Source organism: Danio rerio, chromosome 13 (genome assembly GCF_052040795.2).
Source record: "Danio rerio strain M-AB ecotype USA chromosome 13, GRCz13ab, whole genome shotgun sequence".
In the NCBI taxonomy this organism is placed as follows: domain Eukaryota; kingdom Metazoa; phylum Chordata; class Actinopteri; order Cypriniformes; family Danionidae; genus Danio; species Danio rerio.
In genome coordinates, this window is record NC_141033.1 from 38,789,067 (window position 1) to 38,806,532 (window position 17,466).

A 17,466-nucleotide genomic window follows, 5' to 3' on the forward strand; every position below is an offset into this window, starting at 1 on the left:
TGTCGTGTATTAATGGCTTTTTACTGTATTTTAAATATGCATTGCTTGCATAACATTGCAGAATAGAAATTTGAACATTTGACAATTTAAAGGTATTTAAGGATGCAAAGATAATGCAATAAAACAAACGTAAATGTGTATTTAGTAAGTTTTTGTTTTACTAGTTTAAAAGAAGTTTTTTAATTAAACCGAGAAAGACGTGATAAACCTGATACATTATTATTATTATGTTAAATGAAATATTTTTTTATTTACATCTTAATTTAAATGTTTTAGTAATTTTTGCTATTTTTTATTTGAAATATACACTCACCGGCCACTTTATTAGGTACACCTGTCCAACTGCTCATTAACACAAATTTCTAATCAGCCAATCACATGGAAGCAACTCAATGCATTTAGGCATGTAGACATGGTTAAGAATGGGGAAGAAAGGTGATTTAAATGACTGAACATGGCATGGTTGTTGGAGCCAGATGGGCTGGTCTGAGTATTTCAGATACTGCTGAACTACTGGGATATTCACGCACAACCATCTCAAGGGTTTACAGAGAATGGTCCAAAAAAGAGAAAATATCCAGTGAGCGGCTGTTCTGTGGGCGCAAATCCCTTGTTGATGCCAGAGGAGAACAGACAGACTGGTTTGAGCCGATAGAAAGGCAACTGTAACTCAAATAACCACTCGTTACAACCGAGGTATGCATAAGAGCATCTCTGAATGCACAACACGTCCAACCTTGAGGCGGATGGGCTACAGCATCAGAAGACCACACCGGGTGCCACTCCTGTCAGCTAAGAACAGGAAACTGAGGCTACGAATCACACACACTTACTAAAATCGAACAATAGAAGATTGAAAAACATTGCCTGGTCTGGTGAGTCTCAATTTCTGCTGCTTCATTCTTATGGTAGGGTCAGAATTTGGGGTCAACAACATGAAAGCATGGATTCATCCTGCCTTGTATCAAAGGTTCAGGCTGGTGGTGGTGGTGGTGGTGGTGTAATGGTGAGGGGGATATTTGCTTTGGGCCCATTAGTAGTAAATTGAGAACTTGAAGGATTAAGGCAGTTCTGAAGGCAAAAAGGGGTCCAATCCGGTACTAGTAAGGTGTACCTAATAAAGTGGCCGGTGAGTGTGTAGATCTAGTTTATATCAAGAAGAAATCTTTTTTTTTTTTTTTGGTTATTTTTGTCCATCATTAAACTACTGTAAATTTGAAATCTTTTTTGGCAACTAACTGAAATCTAAAAAAGTTTTATTTCTTTTAAGGTTTTTGGGTTTTTCAAATATATAAGTAATTTTAATTTAATTTTAAGGTATAATTTTCACCATTAACAAACCATTAACTAAGACTTTTAGCTCAATAAAGTAAAGTAGGGTAAAGATATTAAGAAGGATTATGAATGTATAATAAGATCATACTTTATAAGTAACAATAAATAGGCAATATTGTAATTATAAACAGGTATTAAGCTATTAGTGTGAATAGGTACTTTACAGTTTTACCAAAATGAGCTTTATTTCTAATCAAATTACATTTGTTTGCTGTGCTTTTAATAACAATAATAATATTTGTAAATAGTCCATTAGAGCAGTGGTTCTCAAAGTGGGGTCGGGCCCCCCGAGGGGTCGCGGAACAATGAAGGGGGGTCGCCTGGTGATTTCCAAAAGTCTATTTATTTTTATTAAACCATAAGAATTACCATATTTTATCCATAACCTACTGAAGAGAAAAAATTGTTGTTTATGGATACTATATACTATATAGCTACTATAGTAGCTAATAGTTAAACATTTTTTTGGATTGTGACATTATAATAAAGGCACAGCAATAGCGTGAGATGCAGCAGATATTTCATAACACCTGGTTAAACCTTCTGGCTCATTTACAGCACTCACATACATTAAAAAAATTAAACGAAAAATAGACTTGGGTCTATTGGTGTGTGAGTGTGCGCCATTGCATGCAAGGTTTCTATATTTATAACCACCTTAGAGGATTTTGGGGGTTGCGAGTCACTGGTATTGTCATTTTCAGGGTTACGAGCTGAAAAGTTTGGGAACCCCTGCTTTAGAGTGAGTATTTAATATTAAAGCAGCCAGTCACAAAAACACCACATATCAGCATTTCAGGGCTTTAATTGAGCTCTTACACAAGTCTAATGTGCTCGGGTGCAAGTACAAGTTTCATAGCAGCAGCTTCTGAACCCAAAACACCTGCTCTCCAGGACAACAGTGATTGTGCTGATAAATGACAGCAGATGCGCTCGATGATGGCTACACATTCCTTTCAGCCAGAATTAAAACACACACTTTTCCACATCCACGAGTGGAACCTCAGGCAAATTTAAGGTCTCTTTCATTTAGTCAGATGCATGACCGTTTCTGTTCAAAAAGGTCTCAAGTGACAGAAAGGGGTAATACAGACACAATCTCTTCTGTGTTTTGGCTCTAAATGTTGTTTTGTGTCTGGAGGAATTTCTCGTCGGTATAGAGATGAAAGATTAGATTGAGAGACAAAGGGAAAACACTGCTGTAAACGTGCAAAAGTATGCTCTGCCTGTCTGGACATGTTCAGAAATGTTGTTTTCATCAATTTCATCACAAAATAAGAAAAATATGAAAAATAGAAAAATAATTTAGACAAATAAATATGTGTAAACGTATAACAAATATTGCACAAAATGCTACTAAAAATGCAAAACAAGTTCAATATGCATTCACAATATTCAACACACACACATCTTAAAATCCATCATTTACACACAGACACAACCACACAAATTCCGGAAGACAGCAATGTACCTGACTGTTGTATATAGCTGCAAATTTAGAGCCAATATATTCTTACTGACCTTAAGTTTAATTCTGGTGGTTCTGATAGTGATGAGGTCACTAAATCAAGCTTATCATTTGTGAAAGACTATGTGCTTCATGCTACAGTGAAATCCACAGAACAATCGGTGATTTCAAATGGTGTACAGTAAATATGACAGAACAATACATTCATGAGACCGGATCAAAAGCACTTCTAAAGGTGTACAATCTCATTCATGTATGGCAAATGAAACCTGAAAACTCCAAAAGAGTAGCAGAAATAAACCAGCTGATGTTCCCCACTAAACCAGTGCTATGTTCAGAGCTAAATCTACCATTAACATGCAGACAAGTGTACATACAGAGAGAAAGTCAATACAGCGCAGCGGAACAGCTGAGATAATACACTTAATATGAATTAAAAAAAAAAAAAAAACTTTTTTTTGCAAATCAAAAAGTGTCCTGATAAATGTCTCTCAAGATTACAGCTGCAGACCCAGTACTTTTCCAAAGCACTCAGAAATCAGTCTGGCCATTGATGAAGCTTCTGGATTGTATTTTTATTCAATAGCTTATTACGTCTGGTGAGGAACAGAGAACTACACTTTTAGAGCCCACACTGCAGTTTTCTTTCTCAATATTTTTGTCTTGTTTTCTGATACAAATATTTTCGCTTTCTTAAGTCAAGATACAATCATTTAAACCCAAAGGTCTAGTAGTCTAAAAATTTTTTTTTAATTTTTTAAAATAATTTAAGATAAAAAAAAAACAACAAAACAAAATTTAAACTGTTTGAGATTTTTTAAAATTAATTTTAAAGCACATACTTAAAATGAAAAACAAAAAACATGTACAGATGGAAGCACTGTCTAAAATTCCATTCACACAAGTAGGGTCTGTTAGCAGGGTTCAAGATAGGGACATAACATGAAGGGGCCCTGAGAGTGTAACATGTACGTTCGAGGTGTAACTTAAAGTTATGGAGACACGTCAAAACCAAGTAGTCAGCAAGATGGCGCTGTACAATAGTTATTAATGTCTATACCTACCCCAAACCTAAACCCAACCATCATCGTTATTAACTCCTACACCTTCCTCAAACCTAAACTCAACCATTATAGTTATTAATGTATACACCTACCCCAACCCTTTAACTCATCTGTCATCGTTATTAAAGTCTATATCAACCCCAAACCTAAACCCAACCATCATCGTTATTAACATCTACACCTTACCAAACCTAAACTCAACCAATATTGTTATTAATGTCTACACCTACCCCAACAGGGGCGGACTGGGACAAAAAAATCAGCCCTTGCACTGTAGCCACACCACCCCACATTACCACACCGACACAGCCCCACCCACAGACACGCACATTCACTATTTATTTGGTGTACAGATAGTGAAATAATATGACATTCTTGCCAGATTTTGATTACGTCCAGGTAACCTCGGATTGGGTCGCCTATCTTGAAACCAGGCCCACATTTAAAAACTGGTCTGGCCCTTCTGGCATTTGTCAGAATTGCCAGATGGCCAGTCCGCCCCTGTACCCCAACCTTTAACCCAACCATAATAGTTATTAACGTCTTTGCCTACCCCAAACCTAAACCCAACCATCATAGTTATTAACGTCTTTGCCTACCCCAAACCTAAACCCAACCATCATAGTTATTAACCTCTTTGCCTACCCCAACCCTTAACCCAACCATCATAGTTATTAACGTCTTTGCCTACCCCAAACCTAAACCCAACCATCATAGTTATTAACGTCTTTGCCTACCCCAACCCTTAACCCAACCATCATAGTTATTAACGTCTTTGCCTACCCCAAACCTAAACCCAACCATCATAGTTATTAACGTCTTTGCCTACCCCAACCCTTAACCCAACCATCATAGTTATTAACGTCTTTGCCTACCCCAAACCTAAACCCAACCATCATAGTTTTTAATGTCTACACCTTCACCAACCCTTAACCCAACCGTAGTCATCAGTTGCATGGTAAAGTTGCTAAATTAATAAATATAAAAATATATCAAATGAATTGTTTGCAAATAAATTTGGAGAAAATGCATGAAAGCATGGTGAAGATGTTCTCTGGTAAGTATTTCGGCAATCTTGCCAACAACATCTCGTTGTGACATCTTTCATGGTTTAATGGGCTCTCTATAACTGCAAGTTACACCTCTAACTTACAAGTTATGCCCCTTCATCTTACGCCCCTGCAGACACACTTGGTTCAAACAGATTTATGAAAACAACTGCTGTACAAATGCTGTGCAATGCATGCCAGGCCGGTATATGGCAATGTCACTACATAAAGAAACACAAATGTTTGCATTTTAAGGCCACCAAAATTTTATGTAAATAAGAGGCCAAAAGGCAAACAAGGTTTTCAAATTTGAATAGAAAACGGTGACATGTAATGCCCCTTAGGTTTATTTGTCTTACCCTGTTTTTTTATTAATTTGATTTAGTTTGACTTATTATCTTAATTCTCAATGCAATTTAGCTTCTTACATAAATGTATCTTGATTTAAGAATGTTTAGATGTTCATACTGAAAACAACTAAAAAAAACACAATTAAAAAAGTTGTTTGTTTTTGCAGTGCAGGAATATATACGAGTGTGTTGAAAACTGAACGTTGTTTAGACCAGAACAGCATCTGGATTTTGCAAAAACCAAGCACCTTTGGTTTATATTGGGTAATCATTTCCTTATCACTGACGCATCAGCTCCTTATAAAGATATACCCCAATGAAAAACAAATCTCATACCAGCCTAAAATGGTCTTAGCATGCCTTCTAGTCCAGTAAATCTGGTCTTTTGGCTGGCTTAAGAGAGGATTTGAGCAATTAGGTAACCAAGTCACCACTTAGCCTTCTTGACCAGGATTAAACCAGCTAGGACCAGCTTAAGACCACTTCAAGTAAACCATCTTGGGCTGGTATCAGTAGTTTTTTTTTACTTGAGTGTCCAGTACTTCTGCCATTATCCTGAAGGTCTTAGTCAGGGGTGCCCAATCCTCGAGATCTTCCGACAGAGTTCAGACGCAACCTTGATTCACCCTCATTAAGTGCTCGTGAAGATCTTCTTCACATTTGTTTGATCAGGGTTGAAGGTGAACTTTCCAGGAATAGGACACCAGGCAACCCAGTCTGAAACCAAGTGGGTTTAAATTTGTGAGTGACATTAAGATGTTCAGAGGGGTAAAATCAGGAGCAAAACCCCGGTCGCACTCTGTATGGTGAGTCTCTGGGGTCTGATGAGAGTGGTCGTGTCCCATCCTTGTATTGGCCTTCATCCTGTTGGTCCAAAAGACTGTCATTCACCCAAGGGGAACAGGGGGTTGGCTGCTCCATTGGAGTGGGCAGGACGGCCACACCTCCGCCAAACTCCACAGTGGATGGGGTTTCAGTGCTGGATGTGTGAGCAGGAGATTCGCCCCACTGCGACCCACAACGAGCGCGTGGACATGGTCGAGGCCTAGCCAGAAAGTCCAGAGTCTTGGGACGCTCCGGCTGGAAGCGCCGACGTGGTGTAGGTGGGAAGATGAGGTTTGGATCAGGAAGACGGGGCACCTCTGAAGGGTCCTCACTTAAAGTCCACTGAGTAACTGCACATAGGGCAGAAAAGACTTTACAAAATAGCATATGAAGAATATTTAAGGCAGGTGTCAAAGCCAGTTCCTGAAGGGCCGCAGCCCTCCAGTTTAGTTTCAACCCCGCTTCAACACACTTACCTGTAGGTTTCAAACAATCCTGAAGGACTCAATTAGTTTAATCAGGTTTGTTTTATTAGGGTTGAAACTAAACTGTGCAGAGCTCCGGGCCTCCAGGAACTGGCTTTGACATCTGTGATTTAAGGTTTTTACGCTTGTTTTCATGGATTATACCAGGAGGAGACACTCCTTACCTCAACTCCAAAATTATAAGTAAAGTCCACGACACCAGCATTGTTGGTGCCCTGAACAATTTTTGGATAACAGGTTAGAGTGGAAAAATCTCAAAACTCTGCCTCTCGCATTGCTGTTTGAATTGATATAACACCACTTTGAGAAATAATGATGTCACAGTACCATATGTCCAGAAAAAAAAGAAAACCCCTCACATAACAACCTACGTAAGCCATGTTTGTGCTGCAGGCACTGCTGTATCAGCTAGGCTAGGGATGGGCAACTTTGGTTCTGGAGGGCCACTGTCCTGCAGAGTTTTGCTTCAACACTAATAAAACACACCTGAACAAGCCAATCAGTGTCCTCAGGATCACTAGAAAGCTGTAAGCATGTGTGTTTGACTAGGTTTAAAGCTAAATATACAGGACAGTGGCCCTCTAGGACCAAAGTTGTGCATCCCTGAGCAAGACGACCAGCAGAGATGCATTAACATTTACACACATGAGGTATTTTTCAATCCACCACTGTTATTTTTAATGTCTGTACTCAGTGTGCTGAAGGACTTCATGTACATGCTCACTGCACGCCAACCTGATTTCACCAAGTAGGACATGTTCCCATATTCCAATCAGCCAATCAGAATTAAAGGATACATTTATAGTTTAAGTTTAGGCTTACGGTTAGGTTTATGCACTTCTCCATGATTGCTTTCAAACTAATATTCTCTTCTGATTTTGGGAATAATGTACAGTTATGGTTGGGGTTAGGGGTATTGATTACATTTTCGAACAAAAATGATGTTCCAGGATCAACCAGGTGTTAATCCAGAATTGCATTGTTCTTGGAAAACTCATGATGTGCCTTATTGCATTATTCTGTGATTTTAGTGTATCCTGCTGCTTTGTTTTTGTTTGCTCTAACTTTTCTTGGCCAAAAATATTAACGATCTAACTTTCTAAAAGACTACCTGACCTTGACGTTGAATTTGAAACTGAATTCAGCAAACTATCATATATTTACCGTATCATTCTATGGAATAGAGGTATTCAGGAATAGAGTAGTATGCAGTTTACAATTCATAATTTGTTGTTTGTTATTCTTTTGTCAAGGTAAGTTCAGGGCAGTACTGATCTATTTTATAATAAATGAACAATGCAGAGGTTTGGAAGAATTTCTCACCTGTATTTTTGGAGGGGGTAGTTGGGGTGGGGTTGTGGTTGTTATGTGCAGGCGAGCACTTCATCTTTATTGCACCATCTGAAGGCGTGCGATGAAGCCTGCAGGCAGCACTGGGCGCTGAGGGCACGTGTGTGGGCGTCAGAGACTGTCGAGGGTGCCGCTTAAAGCTCTCCAGGTGGGTGTTGACCAGTGGGTTCAGAGGAGGTGGGGTTTGTCCAGGGGGCAGGGCTGGGGGAGTCGGGGGCCGCAGCACGAGCAGCTCTTCGCTGTCGGAGCGCAGGAGAGAACGAGTTGAGTTACAATCAGACACCGATGAGAGAGACAGAAGTGTGAGGGAGGTGGGCAGTGGCGGTGGCCGACGAGGGCTTTCCCTTTTAAAGAGTTTGCGTGTGGGTGGGCTGGCACCACGACTTTGACCCCCAGTACGGTGAAACAGCCCTTCCCATCGTGGACGCACACACTCTTCTACACGCATCAGGTCCAGCAGGTTATGACCCAAACCGACAGCAGCCAGAACTGCCCCGCAGCCCAGCAACACCAGCTCTGATCGACGATTTCCACTGGGACTTCTCCGCGTATAACTGGGGGAAACGTCAGAAGCTGTTCCAGTCGTGCCGCTCTCCACGCCATAACTGTCTGAAGCAGATCCATCCCTGTGGAATGGGATACAGAGGTATGATTGGCCAGGGGAGTCAGCTGACTCTGATGGGAAGCAGCAGTCCTCATTTTCTACAGAGAGAGAGCAAGAGAGGGGCGGGGGAGAAAGATTTCACAATGTTGCACCATATTCAGCCGTCACAGCTTGTCAGTTAAAGGGTGACGTTTTTTTGATTTCTAGTTGTAAAACCTCCCTTGTTGCTGATATTATGATGTAAATAAAAACACTGACATTTATATGGCATTTTACCCAAGTTAGATGAATCTATTTTCAGTCAGATGACAGAAATGTCAAAGTTATCCAAATATTACATCAGCATGATGCAACGATGCCAACATAATGTCAGTGTGACACATTAGTTTGAATTTGGCTCTGTTCCACAGGATGAATCATTTGAATATGAAATACAGGTTGAGATATGCAACAGAAGAAACTCATTTGTCCAACCTAATAATTAGTAATTATTATTCTCTATTGGATAGAATTTATTTTGTAAATGAATGTGTCTTAGTTCAGTACCATCATCACAAACAGGTTTAACCATATTGTAATAAAAATGTTGACCACTATAAGACTATTAAAAATCTGATTAATTAAATACATGGCAGGGAGGGGACCGGAAATAGGTTGGTTGTTGGAGTTTGCATGTTCTCGCAGTGCTTGTGTGGGTTTCCTTAGGGTGCTCCGGTTTCACCAAAAAGTTCAAAGATAAGCACTATGAACTGAATAAATTATATTGGCCATCGTGTATGTGTGTGGATGTGTGCATGGGTGTTTCCCAGTACTGGGTTGCAGCTGGAGCAGCATCTGCTTTGTAAAACATATGCTGGAAAAGTTGGCAGTTCATTCCACTGCGGCGACCCCTCATGAATAAAGAGACTAAGCCGAAGGAAAATGAATGAATAAATACACAAATCAAAGAGAAACCATGGGGTATTCATTTTCTTTTGCCTTTATACGTTTTTTGGACTCTTAAAGTGCCGGCAGCTTGCATTCTAGATATCGCCAAGAGGCATGCTTTGAAACCTTTTATAATGTTCTACTGAAGAAAAAACATCCTGTGGATAAATAAATGAGCATAAAATTTACCAGCATGGACCACGCCACACTTTGAGCTAGACTTTATTCTAGGGATGTAGGGATGATATGAGAACAGTGTGATGAAGGGGAAGGGAAGTAAGAGGATAAACAGTGAACAGGTAGGTAGGTTGATCGGGCGTCCTACGAGGATGCCCAGAGTCTCAGAGTGGGGGTACCGTCTCTGTAATATTTTGGTAGAGTGGTTGGACACCCCCTATCCAACCTAGGAGTGAAGAGAGGGTTATAGGATTGTTAATGGGAAGCAAGGAAATAGAGGGAGAGAGGGTGTGTTCAAGAAAACGAGAAGAACAGTGCTAGAAGGCTGGTCTGCCTTAAATAAGTTTTAAGGAGTGGGTGATTGGTTAAGAAGACAAAGTGAAGCGTTGTTCCGTCACCGCAGAACCTTTGTTAACAAGTTAACTCCATTTTTCATTTTTGAATGAACTGTTGCTTTAAGTTCAGTCTACCACTCTTTTACCATTCCTTGGCATCATAATATGGTGAATGCAACAAGGATATAGCTAAATATTCAGGACTGGATAATAGAGATGGCAAACATCAGGTGTAATGTGAGGGTTACCAGTCTCTGCCAGGCTGCACACTCCGGGAACAGCAGGACTGTGTCTGGGGGAACGGCGCAGGTTTGGAGCACTGCAGGAGCGCTGTCGGCTGCCCTCTTTAGGAGTCCTCAAACTGAGTCATAAACACATGCACATGCAGATTCATGACTGTTTAAACAATTGCTGAAGCTTTATGGTTTGTCTAGAAACACACATACACACACCTCTCATCTGCGCTGTGTTCTCTTTGCGTTCTCCCTTTTTTGCGTGTTTTCCTATCCTCCTCTTCATCAAACTGGAATGCAGCATTACGACCCCATGCCTGACCTCCGACCCCTGGGGTCACTGTCAGCGTAATGGATATTGCGTATTAAAAACAAAACCTTATATAGAAGCATGGAAAAACATACAGAAAAAAAATCAATCAGATACATAAATACACTTACACTGGATCGCTCGAAGACGTGGTAAAACAGGGGGGCTGTTTGGAGGGGTGGAGTTGCTTCCTAATAGGCTCCGCCTCCTGTCCAAAGAAGGAGATGCTTGGACTGTGATTTTATGCTGGAAATCTGAAACACAAACATACTGTTAGAAACACAAACATTTACAAGTCATTGCATATACTTCCGCACAAGTGATCCCACAATGCATTGCAGACAAAAATATATAATCCTTAACTTAAAAATGATTGGGGAGAAATGATTTACAGAAATATATTAAATTCTATAAATTAAAATTTCTATATATTTAAATAAATGCTCTTATATATATATATATATATATATATATATATATATATATATATATATATATATATATATGTATATATATATATATATATATATATATATATATATATATATATATATATATGTATATATATATATATATGTATATATATATATATATATATATATATATATATATATATATATAAGAGCATTTATGAGCATATATGCATATATGTATATATATATATATATATATATATATATATATATATATATGTATATATATATATATATATATATATATATATATATATATATATATATATGTATATATATATATATGTATATATATATGTATATATATATATATATATATACATATATATATATATATATATATATATATATATATATATATACATATATATATACATATATATATATATATATATGTACATATATATATATATATATGTATATATATATATATATATATATATATATATATATATATATATATATATATATATGTATATATATATATATATATATATGTATATATGTATATATATATGTATATATGTATATATATATATATATATATATATATATATATATATATATATATATATATATATATATGTATATATATATATATATATATATATATATATATATATGTATATATATATATATATATATATATATATATATATATATATATATATATATATATATATATATATATATATATATATATATACTTAATCTTTTTCATCAAATTAATTTTCCCTTCCAATGACATCTCTTTTCTGATGACTTGTTTACTGATGCAAGGGCAGGACAAACTGTCAGTCATATGACATTGACCAATAGAAAACCACAACAACGTCCAGTCAATACTTAACAGATAAAAGTAAGTCCTGCCGTACACTTGGATATACACTCACATTATTTGGTACACCTGTCCAACTGCTCGTTAATGCAAGGTTCTAATCAGCCAATCACATGGCAGCAACTCAATGAATTTAGGCATATAGACATGGTCAAGACGATCTGCTGCAGTTTAAACCGAGCATCAGAATGGGGAAGAAAGGTGATTTAGGTGTCTTGGGCATGGTTGTCGGTGCCAGATGGGCAGGTCAAAGCATTTTAGAAACTGCTGATCTACTGAGATGTTCATGCACAACCATCTCTAGGGTTTACAGAGAATGGTCCGAAAAAAAAAAAAATCTAGTGAGCGGCAGCTCTGTGGGTGCAAATGCCTTGTTGATGCCAGAGGTCAGAGGAGAATGGCCAGACTGGTCATAAAGCACGGATCATCTCAGACTGGTTTTTTAAACATGACAATGATTTCACTGTACTCAAATGGCCTCCTAAGTTACCGGTCTCAATCCAATAGAGCCCCTTTGGGATGTAGTGGAACGAGAGATTCACATCATGGATGTGCAGCCGACAAATCTGCAGCAACCCCTTGATGCTATCATGTCAATATGGACCAAAATCTCTGAGGAATATTTCCAGTAGCTTCTTGAATCTATGCCACGGAAGGGTTAAGGCAGTACTGAAGGCAAAAGGGGGTCCAACCCGGTACTAGTATTGTGTACGTAATAAAGTGGCCGTTAAATGTACACCACAATGGAGAAAAAAATACACTCACAACTTCCATTTCCTGCTAACTTTAACAAAATACTAACCAGAAGGCAGGCTGATGCGGTTCCCATCCCGCAGTTTAAGTCGACTGCGCCGGAACTTTCCGTGTCGGTGCTGCACTCGTGGTTTCTCCTGGTACAGCTGGTGAATGATGACGTTGAGCTCTCGCTCCAGGATGTGAATTTCTCTCTCTGCCAGCTCTTGCTCTCGTCGCCGTAAAGCCTCCTCCTGGTACTTCTGCTGTAGAGCTGCACGACTCAGTTCCTCCTCCCAGGATCTCAACTCCTACAGCAAGAAAGACAACTTGAGAGATCTAGCTTACTCATCATTCTGCTCTGTGTCATGTGGATAATCTGGTAAATTCATCTGGGACACGTTCATTAAGGAGCATTACTGTGGAGCATCCATGAAAGAGCATATTGAGTTTAACTCCACCACAACAAAGAGAAAAGTTTAGATTTATTAAATAACAATTTTATTGTAGCCCGGTGGCTTAGTGGTTAGCACTGTCACCTCACAGCAAGAAGGTCACTGGTTCGAGTCCTGGCTGGGTCAATTGGCATTTCTGTGTGGAGTTTGCATGTTTTCCCTGGGTTGGTGTGGGTTTCCTCCGGGTGCTCCGGTTTTCCCCAGAGTCCAAAGACAAGCGCTATAGGTGAATTGAATAAGCTAAATTGTCTGTAGTGTATGTGTGTAAATGAGAGTGTATGGATGTTTCCCAGTACTGGTTTGTAGCTGGAAAGGCATCTGCTGTGTAAAATATAAGCTGAAATGTTATTTCAAGAAAATTTTGGGTTATGTAGTATTATCAGGGTTCCCAATCTTAGCCAAAGGTCAAAGACTTATAACGCACAGAGACTATAGACAAAGACTATAATGAACAGAATAATTGGATGCAGTTGTGTTTTGCATATTATTACAATTGTTTGGACTTAAATATAATTTTTCATTAATTTAACAGCCATTAAGGGAGCAGCAATGGATAATTTACCTTAGATTTTAACAAATAAACTGCAACACGCGAGTTTTATACGTAGCATTTGAAATGGTCATTTTATTGACAAAGCTCTTGAAATTTCCTGGCATGTTCACTTTAGGTACCAGGTACAGTCTGGGGATTGCATTTGACTTAAAACGACTGCCCGTTGACAAGTGGGAAAGAAATAAAATAGTATGGACAAATAACCTAATCATAACAATATAGGCAAAACTACAATAGAATGAACTGCCAAATACCTGTTTTTTTTGCATATTGTGAAACACAAAAAACTTATAATCAATATAAACTAATCCTAAATTTAACCCTTGTGCACTATTTAAATTTACTATCCCTTTGTTATGTTCAGGATGAAAAGATCCACTGAGTTAAACTGCTGTAAAAATGCATCAGATAAATGTTTTTTTACATTTCTTTACATAAATCTGTAAGTCAAGTCAAGATCAAAACTACCAAACTGCTTAGAAAATTACAGGATTTTAACTCTTTAATTGTTAAGTTCATAAATGATGTCACTGATTTGGTGAATAAAACACACAAAATGACATTTTCAATATAAAAAGTAGTTGTGGACTGGATCTTTTTTTTTAACCTTTTATCACAGTCTTGGACATTTGAATGATTAGTAACAACATTAGCTTTGATGCATTGTTAGATTTTCTTCTTTTTTTCTTCCTAATTTACTATTGGTGGCTGTTTTTGCCCCATTGACTTACATTAGAACCAAATTTGATGGTGCATAAATACACAGTCTTTGTTTTTGTTTACTCCAAGTAGTTCTGAAAGCTGAGATGCATATTTTTATTATCTCAGACACATCTCAGAGACTCAGACACATCAAGGTATGTGCGCAAAGGTCATTCTCACACTCTCAGACATATAAACACACTTTAATTTGTTGTTACACTCCATATAAAATCCAGAAACTAAGCATTTTTTGCACATGCCTATCTAAAGAGTTAATTGTGTCAACTGAGGATCAACAGTAAAAATTACAAATTTTGCCTCTTCCCAAAACGGAAAACCACCACCAATCAAAAATGCATGATTATATGGAGACATGCGTTTTGCTAAAAACAAACTAAAAAAAAGTGGTTATAATGGAAGTCAATGGGGCAAAAACCACCACCAACAGTAAATTAGGGAGAAAATAAATAAAAATTCATCAAAAACATTGCATCAAAGACTTTGATAAAATGCAACAAAAATAAACAGTCCATAATTACGTTTTATATTGAAAATACACCTCTTTTCCCACCAAATCTGTAATATCATTTATGAACTTAGCAAATTAAAAGTTAAAATCCTGTAATTTTCTAAGCAATTTAGTAGTTTTGATCAGTACTGAGGTTGATTAACAGATTTATGCAAAAAATATTTATCTGATGCATTTTTACAGCAGTTTAATTCAGTGGATGTTTTCATCCCCAACATAAAAAAAGGATAGTAAATTTGTCCAGAGTGTATCGTTGAGGTTTTTTTTTTTTTTTAATCAAAGCATTTTCTCAAAATAAGATTTGTTACCAAAAATGATTCTGCTAGCTGAAATACAGAAAAAGTTATGGCCAAATTAAGACACAAAATCACCCCAGAGTGGATAAAAACATCCCCAACAGCACATAAGGGTTAAATAACTAAAACAAAAGTGACTAACAAAGGTTCCTGTTATTGTATGACATGAAAAAAAAAGTCCTTGAGTCCTTGACTGGAATGCAAGTTAAAAAAATTCCAAGATATTGCAGAAATTTCATGACCTGTTAGAACTCTGCAGTATTAATAGATTTCTATACCTCACAATGCCTATAATATGTTCTGATGAGAGTGTTTTTGAGAGCATGTAAACCTTCTCTTTGGCTCTGAGCTGGTCGAACATCTCCTGAACCTCCAGCTTCCAGTCATCCTGCAGCGACTGGAATGATTCTGCAGGCATTTCAAAGAAGCCGGACTCCTCGATGGCTGTAAGCTGGTCAAGGATACTAGTGAAGGGGGGTCGTGAGTGAGGGTCCACATTCCAGCAGTCTACAGCAGGTGGCACAAAAAAACACCACACACACACAGCTGAAATGAGTGACTGAAGCCTGCTGTATAATACACTGTCATCATGTAACAAAAACACAGTCAGAGTATCATACTATGAATTTATGCAAGCACAGCTGGGAGTTTGTTTTTTTACATTGTTTTGTTATGATGATATGACTTGTTATGTTATGATTTGTCATGTTTGGAGGCAGAGTAAATCATCATTGAAATTTTATTTAGTTCTGCAGGAAAATAATTCCTAAAGTGCCTCAATTATGCTGTTTTTAAGGTTCTGAGTTTTATTTTGTAAGTCTCCTGCAATTTAAATTTATATGGACATTTTGAAAGCAACTCATCTATGAACCCCCCCCTCCCAGTCTAGATCAACAGGCAATGTAGAAAACAAATTGAACATTGTAAACAGTATTTTAGTAAGGCAACCACTTACTCGGCTATGTTTAAACATGCTTTTTTATGCAAAAATACATGCAAACATGACATGACAAAATTGTATGAAATACTTCCCAATTAAAAGAACAGTTCACCCAAAAATTTAAATGTTCTCACTATTTACACAACACAAATAGTTCCACGCATCTGTGAGCTTCCTTTTTCTGAAGATATTTTGATATTAGTAAAAAAAATTTGACATCCACAGAAGGAAAAAACAATGGTTTTTAAAATATAATTTTTTTGTTCAACAGAAAAAAAAGAAACTCAAACAGGTCTGTGACAAGTTAAAGGTGAGTAAATAATGACAGAATTTTGAGTTTTGGGTGAAATATCCCGTTAATGTTATTATGTTCTTTCGGATATTGATATAGCTCTGTTGTTGTCAAATATTCGTTTACACTGAGTGAGTAGAACGGGTATACATTTTTTATTATCGCCCTTCATAGCCAGTACTGTCAATCCTACAATCAAATCATAATTATTGTAAGCCAGTTTGAAACAACCTACACAAAACTCCAGTCAAAATACACCATCACCTTCTCATTTTTCAAGCAAAAATGTTTGTGTGACCAGGAGAAAATGAGGTAAGAGTTAGGGTTATCTCTTTTCTAAACCCACCCTATCCTAGAGCCTACTCTGCTCTGATTGGTCAGATGGTTCTGTCTATTGTGATTGGTCTATTGCTTATGTGTGTGTCAGAAACCAATGCACTTTAGTGCCCTCAATGATTGCTACTAAACTCAATTTTAAATAAGTTTGAATTTAAGATTTTTAAAAACCTTTTGCATTCACACAAACAAGTAACAATAGACAAAGCATGGATGGTTACCATTTAAAGAAAGCATAAAAGAAGCACTGAGTTAAAGAAATAGTTCAATCGAAAAAATAAACAAATAAATAAATCTGCCATCATTTACTCACTCTTTACTTGTTTCAAACCTGTTTGACTTTCTTTCTTTGTTGAACACAAAAAAGATATTTTGAAGAAATCTAGAAACCTGTATCCATTGACTTGCGTAGTATTAGCTTTTTATACAATGAAAGTCAATGGTTACAGGTTTTCAGCTTTCTTCAAAATATCTTCTTTTGTGTTTAACAGTATAGAGAAACTCATTAAGGTTTATAACACCTTGAGTGAGTAAAAAAATTGTCATTTTTCATACTGGCGTGAACTATTTCTTCAACAAAGAGTGCAGCAGTATTTCTTGCCTTCCATCAGCCGGGCGAACGGCTCAGGACAGGTGGAGGGAATGGGCAGGGACAGTTTATTCATGGCCACACCATAAGCCACTGCCAGACCGTCAATACCACGAAACGGCACCTCTCCTGTCAGCAGCTCCCACAACAAAACCCCGTAACTGAGAGAAAAAGACAGACAGACAGACAGAGACTCTGCAGTTAAAACAAGACTACCCA

The 17,466-nt window shown here is 37.4% G+C and overlaps 1 protein-coding gene across 2 annotated transcripts in view; it reads right to left on the reverse strand.

Moving 5' to 3' along the window:
* Positions 1–2,122: 2,122 nt before the first annotated feature.
* The window catches only part of map3k9 (mitogen-activated protein kinase kinase kinase 9), a 29,263-nt gene continuing 13,919 nt past the window's right edge, over positions 2,123–17,466 (reverse strand). The window contains exons 4-12 of one of the 2 annotated variants that reach the window (XR_015506234.1): positions 17,260–17,408; positions 15,422–15,597; positions 12,626–12,866; positions 10,644–10,766; positions 10,422–10,542; positions 10,218–10,330; positions 7,900–8,628; positions 4,605–6,441; positions 2,123–3,606 (exon numbers count right to left, since the gene is read on the reverse strand). Coding sequence is in view for 1 of the 2 variants with exons in the window: in XM_087279638.1 (XP_087135764.1) it covers positions 6,041–6,441; positions 7,900–8,628; positions 10,218–10,330; positions 10,422–10,542; positions 10,644–10,766; positions 12,626–12,866; positions 15,422–15,597; positions 17,260–17,408 (2,053 nt within the window). In the remaining variant the exon portion in view is untranslated. Of the gene's footprint in view, positions 6,442–7,899; positions 8,629–10,217; positions 10,331–10,421; positions 10,543–10,643; positions 10,767–12,625; positions 12,867–15,421; positions 15,598–17,259; positions 17,409–17,466 lie in introns of both variants that reach the window. The other variant, XM_087279638.1, reaches the window with a different exon arrangement.